Consider the following 14,229-nt stretch of genomic DNA (forward strand, 5'->3'; position numbering starts at 1 on the left):
ATTTTACCACTGCTCAAGTTAATGCATTAATTAAACATGTTTAACAGAGTTGCATTTCTCAATGTCCACTAGTGTTATCTGTCTATCGCTATCTAGTACCATTTTCATCTTTAATGAAGACGAGTTGTAAAGACATCAAACATACTGTGTATCGAAAGCAAAAATCAATTCATGGTCATTTTTATTTCGTTTTAAAGTCACAAAAATGTATTTTAGTTTAGTTTCATCTGATGTTTTCATTTAGTTTTTAAGTTTTTGTTAATGATAATAACCCTGCTCCATGAATTCTGCATGACCCCTCTCCCCTCCTGTCTAATGGGACTTCCTCCCAGCTGTTCTTCATACTAACATGCATACATACTATCTATCCAGCTGGACTTTTACTGTGCTGGGACCTGCAGTCCAAATCATATTTAACTTTCACATCTCACCCCCTCCCATGGGCCCTGCTGCTTCTGTCTCAGACTCCAAAACTGCCCCAGCTAATTCTCCCAGGTGCTAAACAGCACTCAGAGTGCATCTCGCAGCTTTCAAATGAATTAAGACAAAGAACAGCTGGACTGGTGGAATCTGTGTTGAGGAAATGGATGATGCATTGGTCAATTTAATCGATTTGTAGTTTAAAACATGAAATATCTTCCATTGACCCGAAAAAAATTCAATTTTTAATACAGTGCAAACTAAGTCTGGGCTGGTGGAAGAAAATCTCCACAAAGGTGGTTTTGTTTTTTTGTTTCATTTTTGTTTTGTCTGATTGAGAGATACTTTTACTGCAGATAGCATCACTATATCCAAATAGAGCTCTTAAAAGAAAAATGGAGTGTGTTTTTGTTTAAACAAAGGCATGTAGACCACATATCGAATGTATTGGGTTGTTTTTGACTTTCCTCTCTGTGTTCTTTGCAGTATCTACAAATGAAATGGCCTCTTCTTGATGTTCCTGGGACAGCGGCCCTCAAAGACCCCAGATCACCCACACCAGGGCATTTGGTAAGTTCGCCGGCAAAAAATGGCACAATTTTGTAATCGAAAAGGTGTTTCAACTGTGGTTGGTGAAACAAATCTTTTGAAGGAAAGATTTTAGAATTAATTTTCAAATATAAAACAGCTTGCAACTTCTTTTGCAGTGACCAACAGGAAGCAAAACTCACCCCAGTGAGGTTGTTTGATTTTTGCCCACACAAGCATAACTAGCTTCTAGCTGAAGCCTGGCTTAGAATGAGGGCTTAAGCTTGTCGTTGGAAGTATCAACAAGCAATAGACTTATTTACACACCCCTCCACCCCCTCGGGCCACTCATGCGACCCAACTTTTGACATGCTGCACTCTAAACAGACACCACGGCGGAGAACTTCAGGAATGCTCGCTCCAAATGGCAGCTAATCCATTCCGGAGACAAATTTTTTTTCCACCTCCAAACATGGAGGTTGTCCGGTCAAAACGATTTAGCCTATGCCACGGCGACAAAGTGATCACTGACTGTGGTCTGGGGTGGAAGATTAGAGCGTTTGCTCAAGAGATTTCCAAACAGACCTTTGGGTCTGTTTATTCTAAACGAGAATACAATTTAAAGTTCTCAGGCCAAGATTACGATGACCTGACAATACGACTCTGTACACAGTGGAGCACAAGCCAGTATAATGGGCCCTCTGAGGGTTGGAAGTAAGCAGGGCCTTTGTGATATGATATTGATTGTAAGGTAAAATATTGCAATACTTTGAAATATCGTTTTTCCCCACCCCAATCTCTATCAAGCACTGGCATTTTGTCTTATTTACTTGACATGTGTTTCATAAAGAACCTATTATCATCGTGTGGGACTCCAGACAGACTGAAAATGTACAACAGGGGAATTTCAATCCAATTGTACAGAGATGAGTTGACAATTGAAGCCTATTGATGCTTACTTTGCGTTAACACTCAGCGTTGTGTTGTCCACACAGAAAGCCAAAACACTGAATTGTACTGTTTAGGAAAACAGACTTTGCCTCCTCATTAGATGTTGGCATCGAGGATGCATTTCTGGCATGCAGAATCGACAAATCTCTTGTGATTGAAGGATTAGTTTAGAGTTGGTAAATAATTTAGGTGACATACTCAAGGGTTTATTGTGTTCTTAATGAATAGCTGGGGCTGCTAAGATAACACCAGACTGCCGGGAGGGTGTGAGTGACCTGTGGACACCATTTTTGTGGCATCACAGATTGGGTCCAGAAGGCACACATGCTAATAAGGGAAGCCAGCATGGTCCGAAAGACTCAATTATTCAGGAACTGGATTTGTTTAGCATTCCGTTGGCATTCCTCTGAGTGCATGTGTGTGTGATATGGCAGAACTGGGCCCACTTATTCACACTGCCTTCTATACAATGCATCTGGACCCAGGCCCCATGAATAATGCATCAAACCAGAACAGAGTGGCAGGTGATGAGTGAGGCATTGTGGGAACTTCAGCCTTGTCAACTCCACTGTGAGCTCTGTGTGTGTGTCTTGCTCAAAATCTGTGCAATCTGTCCCTTTCCTGTGGCATTACATGGTTCATGTATCAAATTTAAATACCATAGTACTTCAGTATATACCATGGTACAGTATACTCACCACATTCATACAGTATACACCACCACATGTTACTGTAAGGAGAAGAACACCATGGTGGTGTTCAAAAACCATGGGATTGGATTTTTATGGTATAGTACTTATACATATCAGTATACTATGGTTAAGTTTACATTTAGATAAACCATGGTACTGTAAAGAGAATTTAGTCCTCTTGACTCCTAAAATACTTTTTCCTAAAATTCTTCCAGATGTAGATTAGCAGTGTCTTGTTGTCACTCAAATTGGCAACAAAAAAGTATTAGTTGGTGTTTTTAAGTGCACACCGAGTCTTTTATCTTATCTTAAGTCAACATTAGAGGCAGCAATGCTAGCCACCACCATAGCTGTAGTCATATCTCAATGGCATGCTTACAAATAGGCAGAGAACTGATTGTTTTAAATGATTAGTCTAAATTGATTACAGCATTCCGAGCAACTTTATCCACTTACGTTGTTCTTCTGAGGAATGCAGTTATAAATGGTCACCCAATGAATCCACCATAAATTTTCGGATTTGAAACAGTGTTGTCTTTAACAGACAATAATGAATCTACCAGCCATTTAAAAAAATTCAAAAATCTGATTACAATTGATTGTTCTTAGTGAAAAACATTGTTTCTGCTGATGTGGTAAATGGACATGTCATGTGATTTTTCTACTATTATAACCGTTATGGCTTCTATTTACCATTTCTGGTAAATTACAAAACTTTTGCATAAAATGACAACAGAGCACTTGAATAATTAATTAATTAATTGTAATAATACTATAACCAATATGTTAAGCTACAAGAATTTGTGGTTCTAATGGAGATGCTTAAATCAATCAAATTTATTGTGCTCATTGTTAGTGACTCATGAATCTCACTGCTTGTTTTGGCTTGTCCTCTCCACTGAACTATTTTATTATCCAGCATTTGAATCTGTTTTTAGCCTCTCATTCTTCCGGTGCTAAGGCGATTCATTGTGTCTTGATCCCCGCTTGCTCAAACGCCTGTTTGCTCAGTAACTCAAGTTAGAGATGGAGGAGGTGAAGCCAAAAGAAGAAAAAAAAAACAGCAGGCCACATTCGGTTCTTGCTCCACAATGTGCTTGTTTTAGCAGAGCTCCAGTTTTTACAGCTCTATGTGGTGGCACCAGAAGTACTCTTTTGTGGGTGGAGTGCTCCTCGGCCGAGCAGGCGGAGCAGAGCAAAAGATTTATCAACAGGTGTAGAACGTTTACTCCGCACTTTTTTTAATCAGCGAATTTCATTTTTTGTCGTTTTCAAACGTCTGAAACCAAGGATCGTCACGCCAAAGAACTCTTCTTACATTAAGAAATCTTACATTACGACCTTTGACTTTGTTTCAACTTTAGTTTAGTGTCTTGAGCGTCTTTATTAAGGTCACCATTGAATGAAGTACTGTACTAGCACCATTGGTAAATATGTACTTGAGTCAATGCAGTTTAAGCATGATTCAAAAGGTGAAACAACGTTTACACAGTGACTCACTTTTTCTGTTTGGAGAGCTGTTTTTTGACTGTCATGCTGGTCAGGTGTCTTCTCCTCTAAGAACCAACTTACTAAAGTGGATTTAAGAGATTTAAGCTTCGCCCTTGATGAACCGCAGGACTTGTTTGAACAAAAGAATGACCTGTCTTAAAATGGTGCATATTGACAGACAGACAACATGAAGAAGAGCCTAGCTCTGCCATCTAAAGTTGGACTCTTTTGTTTTGCAACCAGAAAAGTTTGCTGAGAGAGTGTCATTGTTGCCGTGTCATTGTTGTTTTTCTTCCATCCTAATGCTACCAAACCCAGTGACTCAGCTGAGCCTGCATACGTTGCCAACACTCACTATGCTGTGGCCTTACTGTTTTATTCCCTGCAGTCATTGATGTAAGCTTTTATTTATGGAATTGAGCCCCCTAGACACCATTTCTTAAGTCTTAATCTGGTGGACACTTCCAATGCTCTGGCTGTAAAGAGCCCACTCATTCTGAGAGAGATGGCAAAAAAAATGGAGGACTCGTCCCAAGTGTTGACCTGAATTATTGAGATACTTGGAGTAAGCAGGCCCCATTGGGTCAGAGGAGGGTGGGGGACCCAGTCTGGCGGCAGTCTGCGCTTGGGGTGTTGGTGTCAGAGGTGAAACGGCCGGCGTGTTGACACAGCAGGGATTCTTGGCAATAGGAGAGCAAGCGAGACAGGGGGAAGTCCAAGCACCGTTTGCATAGAGCTTCAGAAATCCTTAGTATCATGGTGGACAAGGAGCATTGTATAGTAGCTGTGCAAGTTATTATCTACCTTTCACAATCCTCCCAAGAAAATTCTCTTGATACACCCTTGATACATCTCTGAAAGTCTTGCTGGGTTTACATTAGTCAATGGCTCACTTTGCTATGGCAAATAGAATGCAAAATTCTGTACAAATAAACACAGACAACCAGACAGATAGACCAGAAAAGAGAGCATAGGAAGAGGCAAAGGATAGCGAGGAAATCCAGAGATCTTCTTATATTTGGACTGTAGGAAACGAGAGCCAGCCGTGTCTCAATGCAGGCCTTGTTCGTATTCATGGAGCGCTGGTTGGAGCAGAGGTCAAACCCACTGCCTACGTAGAGGTGGGGGGGAGGTTAGCATGGAGAAAACAAGACCGTATTCTCCACTCTTGCTCCCTTGTGACGTGCTGAGCCAACAAGTAGCCCATTCAATCCACGGCTCACCACCTTACATTGGCTTATGTACACATCACAGCAGTGCTGCTTCTAGTATTATTATAGTGCAGCTGCTGTATTTATGTAGCTAGTTCTGGATGTATGCAAGTAAATTATACTCTAATATAAGTTGGTCATTTTTTGCCAGAAACATATTTTACACAAAAGCCCAAACTCGGACACAAATGCTTTCCCAATCTATTCCAAGTACACAATCCCTTTGCACACACTTGATGTTCGTTATTTTGTTAATGAGGCAGTAATGTCCCTCAGTACTCAAGGGGGCAATAGAGTTACCTTTAAATGTCTGTGATGTTAACCTGTCGTTATTCGGGTAGCTAGCTGACTGTAAAAGACATCAGCTATTTGTGTCTAGAAGGTAATCCTGTCTGGCTGGGGAAAGTCTTGCCAAAGTCACATGCAACATTCATACTCTGTTTATTGTGTTTATTTGGAGTCCCACAGAAACCCTACACCTGCCTTTAAAACCTAACCCTTAAATTAACCCTATCCCTAAATTTAACCCTAACAGCAAATGAGACTCAGAACACTTTCCCAGCCGGATGGTTGTTGAGGCACAGCCACAGTTTACAGTAATGTCCGCCATATCAACCTTTGTGGCGACGATGAGAATACAACAAATACTTGTGTTGCATTATGGATTGTGTTCTCAGATATTTGTTTGTGGTTGGTATTGCCCACAATAGAGGAGACTTTTCTAACAACGCTCCCTAGGTCATCTGGTTTTGACTCAAAAGCAGTGTCTCCCTGTAACAACCAAAGGTAGCATTGAGATTTCCAAATGTGTGCTTTTGTAACACACTAAATACATATTCCTAATCTGTTGAGCATTGAAGGGATTGCAACAACAGGTGCTGCATTTAGCCGCCTGCTTATCCCTGGAAGTGTTGCACCTGCGTCACCGGCACTTCCCTTCTGCCCACCTTAGCATCATTTATGGCAAGTGGCAGCAAGTAACAATGTAACAATGTAGAAGAACGTTTCCCTAATTCATGCCAAGAGTGGTTGCTGGTGTGCTAAATGAGAGGAACGCTGCTTGCTAGAGGTGTGAGGTGTGATTTCTCCCACCCACCATACAGCCGGTCAAATGCCCAACTGGTGTTTATTTTCCTTTTGGAAAAGTAGGGTAAAGTAAACACTGCAGCCGAGACCTTTTGTTCTTTAAAACACTCTGGCGCCGCTCTTAAATAATGAGTTTAATGGCTAGTTCCTTTCGTTTTGGTTGTTTAAACATGCATATTTGTCTTTTTTTCACCCTCCCCACCTCTTTCTTTCTCTTGTTCTGATTCTCAGTCCAACAAGGTTCCTGTGGTACAACACCCCCATCATGTTCACCCCCTCACACCCTTGATCACATACAGCAACGAACACTTCTCCCCCGGGACGCCCCCTTCTCACCTTTCACCAGAGATTCTCGACCCAAAGACAGGTAAGCTCCACTGCCTGGGTTTAGCTATGACACCATAACTCTTCTGTTATCAGTTTAAAGGAAAAATAATTGGAATCCAAAAAAGCTGAGTCACTATTTGTTAAGATAGGGTTCACTGCAATAATGTGTGCATCCAAGTAGGTGGTGTGGAATTTCTGCACCACTAGTGGCAGCAAATGGAATTGCAATGTGTTTGAGAGGCTCGACTATGCTGGACATAACAACATTGGCTTAACCAATGGCATGAGTTTGGGGCGGGACTACCTATTTGTCCATGCAATGAAAGATAGGACAAGTGTGTTAAACTTTGTCATTCTGTTTTTTTCAACTCTGTTTGAATGCCACATGTGGTGCCAGAATTACGCAATTCACCTTTGACTTGCCTTCCTTGTTACTGGGGTGGCTTTAGTTTACCTAATCAGTACTTATTTCACCAGGCATACCAAGGACCCCCCACCCATCAGAGCTGTCCCCATATTACCCTCTTTCTCCTGGGGCAGTTGGACAGATTCCACACCCTCTAGGATGGCTTGTTCCTCAGTAAGTCTGCCTCTAGTCTGAACCCTGTGCTCTTGAAATGCATCATTTCAACTTTTTTTTACAGTGCAGATGATGTAATCAAGTTGTAGCTATTTTTAGAACTTCTTCACACCCTAGCAAACATAGCATCTGTTTGTCCAGTGCAGTTCTTTGATTTTGCTGTAGCAAATTGTTTGAGTATTCTGTCACTAATGGAATATATTTTTATCTTCAGGCAAGGACAACATATGTACTCCATCCCTCCCGGAGGCTTCAGACACCCTTACCCTGCACTCGCCATGAATGCCTCTATGTCTAGGTATGTAACAACAAGCAGGACCTTGTTTTCTGCTTGAATATGGTTATTTAAAGTTAAACCTGCATTTATTATTACACATGCTATGCAGACAGCATGATTTCATGATCTCCCCATAGAGCAGGAAGCTACTGATACATTTTTGCTCAATAATAAGGCATCAGCATTTTTCTCACTCTTAACCCTGTTGAATGTTTCTAAAACGATATCTTTTTGAAGTGGTTTATCTCATTCAGATCAGTAATCGGAAATGCTTTCTCTCCCGTTGCTAACAAAAACAAAGGTGTAGCCTATGACTTGCGAAGTAATTAACAGAAAACAAGAAGAAAAAAAACGAGTTACCAAATTAAACCTAAGTTAAGGTAGATAACTTCTAAACTTAAAATGTAACAATTGTATCAGTTGTGCAGCTTGAATGTGATAGGGAAATAATCTTGATATGCAAAAGTCACATGGTTAAACACATGGAGTTTTATTTATGTCACTAGTGCTTTCACAGTTGCTTTTTGACTGTGCTCCTTTTGTTTCTGTAACAGGAGAAAGAACAGTTTCTGCTTGCGTTTATTTTGTGGCACAGTGAAATTCTGAAGTCTAGTGGAAATATGTGTTTAACTAGAGTGTGCAAATCACTGATCGGAATGCAAAGTTTTTTCTCATCTATTGATATGACAATGTGGCTATTGTATAAGCTGTTATAAGTTTTTGCAAGCCCTGACTGCAGAATTTTCCAGATTCGGCTGCTACGTTGAACAGAGGCCAATTAAAAGCCTCCTATATTTAGAGATCCGTCTGTCTGTCTTTTGTAAAAGATGTACCATGGTGTGGTACATGTTCTTTTGGAATTAATTGAAGTAACTTGGAGTGCCACGTAAATACAGTGTTATATAAGTATGGTACCATAGTTCCATATATCAAAGTGCCATGGTATTACCAATATTTTAACATTGTACAATGGTACAAAACCATTTTGTAAGGGATCTGTCCTGTCTGTCTGTCTTTCTGTTTGTCTGTGTAAAGTACCATGGCATTATAATTGTTTTGTTTTTGGCATGTACCATCGAAATACAATGGTATTCTTAGAATTACCTCGATGTACCATAAATAACATGTTATACGTATATGATTATTGTTCAGTACCATGGTATCGATTTGTCTGTTTATCGGTCTGCCTTAATTTTAGGTATTTGAGTATCACTGACTATAAATCTCTCTCTAGTCTGGTATCCAGTCGTTTTTCTCATCACATGGTGCCTCATCCTTCTCATGGCCTGCACCACACGGGCATCCCTCACCCCGCCATTGTGTCTCCTGCCATCAAACAGGAGCCGAGCGGCGACCACGGCAGCAACTCTGCACACGGGTCAGTCTCTCGTTTCCTTTACTATATACACAGTACTGTTTACACCTCCATTACTCTCAGTCATTTCTCTGTTCTCCTCTTACTCATACTGTCTTTGAATCCATTTGTTACCCCGTACAGAAAGCCCTCAGTGCCTATGAAGAAAGAGGAAGAGAAGAAACCTCACATCAAGAAGCCCCTAAATGCCTTCATGCTCTACATGAAAGAAATGAGAGCCAAAGTTGTTGCCGAATGCACCTTGAAAGAGAGCGCAGCCATTAACCAGATCCTGGGCAGGAGGGTAAGAGCTTGCGACTCCATTATGCCGAGATGCATTAGTGTGTTTCTATTCATCTCGTCTTAAAGGGATAGTTCACCCAAAATTGAAAGTTCTGACATTATTTACTCACCCTCATGTTGTTCCAAACCCATATACTGTTGATGCTGTTGTTGTTGTTGTTGTTTTTCTGTGAAACACAAAAGAGAAACATTTTGAGAATGTACTGGTCCTTTTTACTCCATGCAATTACAATAAATGCATACTGAAGATTTCAAGCCTAAAAAAGGATTCCAAGGCACCGTACTTGGGCACTATATTCAAAGTCTGTGTAAGTGTGTGTAACGAAAAGATCAAAATGCAAGTAATTTAATCTTGGCCTGAAACTCTAGCCAACATTTTCATTCAGAATGAGTGATTTTACTCTCATTCAGAATTTAAAAATGGCGAACTGCATTCAGATACTGCACATATGAGAAGTTTGCATGCCATTTTTAACTAGGATGCGGACGGTAAACACATGCTTTGGCGGAGGAATATCACGACTAACAAATTTCGGTCTGTTCCTCGCACAAAACTATGAAGACTTGTATTATAAGACACCTTATATAAGTCATTAAGACTACTTTTATGGAAATTTCATGGGCCTTTTTAGAGTATGACAGCCCTGGTCGCTATGAACTGTCATTATATGGCAAGAGTTTATGGGTTTGAAACAACATGAAGGTGAGTAAATAATTGCAATTTTCATTTTGGATTAACTATTAACGGATGATTCAAATTAGTGACATTTGACAAGATATACTTTTGTTCCGCAGTGGCACTCTCTTTCACGCGAGGAACAGGCCAAATATTACGAACTTGCCAGGAAAGAACGACAGCTGCATTCTCAGCTTTATCCAGGCTGGTCCGCGCGAGATAACTACGTATGTTGACTGCACAGTTGCACTCAAAATCATGCTGTGTTCGGCTTCATTGTTTTTGGCTGTGTGAGGAGTTTGCTTAATCAAACATCAAGTTTTTGCCAAATCATGTCTCCCCACAGGGAAAGAGGAAGAAACGGAAGAGAGACATTAAACCTGACTCCCCACCAGAGAGTAGGTGTCACTGGCCATCTGTATTTCTCTCTCTCTCTCTCTCTCTCTCTCTCTCTCTCTCTCTCTCTCTCCTCTCTCTGTATGCGTCATCTTTCGCTAGAGTTTTCTGCTGTGGGCTGATCACTCAACTCACAGATCATGTTCGTTTGTTTTATTTTGTCAGTAGGAGTCAGATGATGAAAGTTTTGGCTCTTGTCTTTATAACCTGAATTTTCTTAAAGGAATAATTCACCCAGAAATGTAAATGAATATTCTGTAATCATTTATTCATTATTTACTTGTATGGAACTCAAAAGGAGATGTTTTGAAGAAAGTTAATGCTGCTCTTTTCCTTACAACAAAAGCACACCAAAAAAAAAAAACTTTTTTATTAGTATTTATTTAAATCATTATTCACAGAAAATCTTGCGCTCCCCGTAGCACTCAAATCTTTTTTTGCACTTGGCACATGGAGATATTTTGCACCAGGTTTGACATCAGTGATGCCAAATGGCATTGATTTTCACTTTTAGTGAGATTTACATTTTGCTTTGTTCTTGAACAATGCTAACTTATGGCTTTAGAAGACTTCAGTAAGAATATAGCTCACAAGATGTATGGACTAATTTTATGGTGGTTTTTGTCCATTTTGGAGCTTGATAGCCTCCTATTCTTACGTTGTATGGAAAAGAGTCCCATTTGGAACAACATGATGTTGATTAAATGATACTTTATGTGAACTATTCCTTTAGAAAATGTAAAAAGGTAAAAACTGTTAGACGTTTACAATGAAAGTAAATGGGGCCAGTCCATCAACATTATAATACACACTGTTTCAAAAGTGTAGTCACAAGACAAACATTATATGTGTTAACGTGATTTTAGTTTATAAAATCGCTTAATAATCTTATCACTATACATTTATATCCCGTATTACAACTTTGTTCTTGTTAAACCCTATAAGTAATTTTTAGCATACTGAAAACATGTAGAACACAGATTTTATCACACTAATATCATGTTAACATGTATAATGTTTTCATCTTATTTCTCTACTTCCATTGTAAGTACCATATTGTAATTGTACTGCACCGCGACTGGTTTTTGCTTCTTTTTTTTATTAAACGAGGGACAAGTCTAAATTATTTTCCGTGGTAATTCTGTCTATTGAGCTTAACTTTTATTAAACCTGGAGTATTCATTTAAGTTTATTTTTACCTTTCCTTCCTGTTCCACATGCAGCATTTTAAAAGTTTGTTAAAAATTATATTTTGCAGGTCATTTCTCACCCCAACCCAAGAAGCAGTGCATCCCGTACCTGCCATCTGAGAAAATGTGTGACAGCCCTACCTCCTCTCATGGCAGCATGCTTGATTCGCCCGCAACGCCCTCCGCTGCCCTGGCATCACCGGCAGCCCCTGCGGCCACTCACTCTGAGCAGGCACAGCCGCTGTCCCTCACGACCAAACCAGAGGGGCGAGCACACTATCCCCACTTCCCCCTGCCAGGGAAACCCTCGGGTTCAAGCTCCACTTCCAATTACTCTTCCTCGCCCACTTCAACCAACTCTGTTTCCGCCCATCCGAGCATGTCTCTCCACAGCCAATCAGCAGCCCTCCTCTCCCGCCCCATCCCATTCACCTCTTTGCCCCCGTCTCTGCTGTCCCCGTCTTCGCCTTTCCACCAGGCAGCCCTACATTCCCGTCATGCCTTGCTTCAGACGCAACCACTCTCCCTGGTCACCAAATCAGTGGAGTGAATGGAATAAAATGACAAAATAAACTTTTTACAGCTGTATATTGCTTTTTTTATTTTTATTTTTTACCTTTTTATAGATGCCTAGACCATGTTTTTAAGATTTAATGAAAAGGAAAAATTATTGGTCAATATTTGACCACCCCTCTATTTTGCCTTTCTCTTTGAAACAAGTGTATTTTTTTGTAAATTACCTTACGGTTACCTTTTCCAACGTTATTCTCCAATGTCGCTACTTGTATAAAAAAACAAATGTATAAAAGTTTCATTTTTTTAAGACAAACTTGACAAAATACAATTTGTAGTTTTAGTTCAATTCAGTCTAATGGTAGATAGGAGTTTACTCTGCATTACTGGTTTGTTTCTTTCTTTTGTTTTTTTTTTATTCTTTCTTGCTTTTGGTACCATCTCACCCTTTTCCTAACCTTGTGTGTGTGACTCTCCTAAGACTCCATAGCTAATAAACATCAAGTTATTTCTAAAGGCTGCATTGTCTTTTTGGTGGTTGAGACTAAATAATGCAACATAGATCCTCTGAATAGAAGCAGTATCAGACACGCTGACAACGTTCATTTATGTAATTGGGAATCACGATGTGGTATCTGTAAAATGCCAGAACTCATGATTTGCAAGAACTAAATTATATAATCCATTCTTGCATGAAAGTCAGAAACTCTTATTTATGATGTTAATCTGTCATTACTCATGTTGCAAAAGTACTCTTGGAGAGCATCCTAAAGGGATAGTTCACCCAAAATGCTCTCATGATTTACTCACACTCATGCCATCCCATATGTGTATGACTTTTTCTTCTGTAGAACACAAACAAAGACTTTTATAATATCTCAGCTCTGATGGTCCACACTATTCAAGTGAATGATGAGCAAAGCTTTGAGAGAAAAAAAAACACATAATGAAGTACATCTTGCCATTGCTGTCTCTAGGCATGATCGTGAGTTCAAGCTCGATTACACTTCCTAGTGCCTAGATGGCGCCATAGGAAGTGTAATCGAGCTTGAAGAATTTTTGGATTACTTTTATGTGCTTTTTTTGAGCTTCAAACTTTTGGTCATTGTATGAACCTACAGATCTGAAATATTCTCGTAAAACTTTTGTTTGGGTTTGGCAGAAGAAAGTCAGTTTCCTAACATCATAGTATTGCAATGTGTGCTGTTTTCAAACCTCTCAGTTTTTGGTGGAGGAAAACAGCATTCTAGTGTGCATAACAGGCGTAAATGTAACTAAAACAATCTGTTCTCAAATGTAAAACATATTTGTGTGGACGTAGCCTAAGAAAATTATAAAAGTATAGTTCCAGTCCGGGATACTGATTGATCTATGCAAAATTCCAGACTTGCTAGGATATGCAATGCACTAAAATCCGATTTTGTGTGGAAATGTATTAACTCTTGGTGGCTTGATACAATGAGTCAGAGATGTAAAAACAAAAAAAGGCTGATTATACTTCGGGTTCATATGTCACACTGGAATCTGAAGGTCAAGTGCACTGATTTGTGGAATACGCTTACTTAATTCTGTGCTGTATGTTGTTGTAAACTTGCACTTGTTAGCAGTTGTAGCAAGGCAAATGTGAATACTGTGCACAGTAGGCATAATGCAGGAATAGTATGAGCAAGCATTGTAGAAAGAGCTGCATGCCTCTTGTTCCCTGGAGATTCGTAAAAATGGCCGTTCTCTGAGGTGTCTAAGAATAGTTTAGGAAAGTGGCTTTTGAAATCTTTCATGTTATCTCTGTGTTTTATACTATCAGTAATGTGCTTTTCTGTTGAAATATGCATTTTGAATAGGCATTATAGTCCCCGATAACACACGTACATTCCCCAGACGTCTATTGGAAGTGTTTTTATATCTTGAATATATATATATCTATATTATATTTTATGTACATCTCTGAAATGTCTGTTTTAGATCTTTTCATCTGGAAATAATCACAATCCAATTAACATCTACTAGACATTTTACAAAGATCAGATTTACAAACATTCCAAATATTTCCACACGTTAACAGCACAATTATGTGTTTTGACATACTGCCACTGTTTTTAATGAAGAGGCTTGGAAAGTCAGTCCTCCGAGATCTCATTAGCTATTTCAATTAGCAAAAGGCACGGAAGGCTGGTTATGAGAGTCTGGAGCCCCTGGGATGCCAATAGCTGCCAAGAAGGAGCAATTAGGGGGGT

The 14,229-nt window shown here is 39.7% G+C and overlaps 1 protein-coding gene across 1 annotated transcript in view; it reads left to right on the plus strand.

Moving 5' to 3' along the window:
- tcf7l1a (transcription factor 7 like 1a) overlaps positions 1-12,495 on the plus strand; it is a 37,733-nt gene extending 25,238 nt beyond the window's left edge. Inside the window, exons 4-12 of the mRNA XM_052117542.1 lie at positions 907-990; positions 6,611-6,746; positions 7,184-7,286; positions 7,501-7,584; positions 8,798-8,941; positions 9,062-9,221; positions 10,016-10,123; positions 10,243-10,294; positions 11,551-12,495. Coding sequence (XP_051973502.1) covers positions 907-990; positions 6,611-6,746; positions 7,184-7,286; positions 7,501-7,584; positions 8,798-8,941; positions 9,062-9,221; positions 10,016-10,123; positions 10,243-10,294; positions 11,551-12,032 — 1,353 coding nt within the window. The 3' untranslated portion in view covers positions 12,033-12,495. The remainder of the gene's footprint in view (positions 1-906; positions 991-6,610; positions 6,747-7,183; positions 7,287-7,500; positions 7,585-8,797; positions 8,942-9,061; positions 9,222-10,015; positions 10,124-10,242; positions 10,295-11,550) is intronic.
- Positions 12,496-14,229: the final 1,734 nt, after the last annotated feature.

This window comes from Xyrauchen texanus, chromosome 44 (genome assembly GCF_025860055.1).
Source record: "Xyrauchen texanus isolate HMW12.3.18 chromosome 44, RBS_HiC_50CHRs, whole genome shotgun sequence".
Taxonomy (NCBI): Eukaryota; Metazoa; Chordata; class Actinopteri; order Cypriniformes; family Catostomidae; genus Xyrauchen; species Xyrauchen texanus.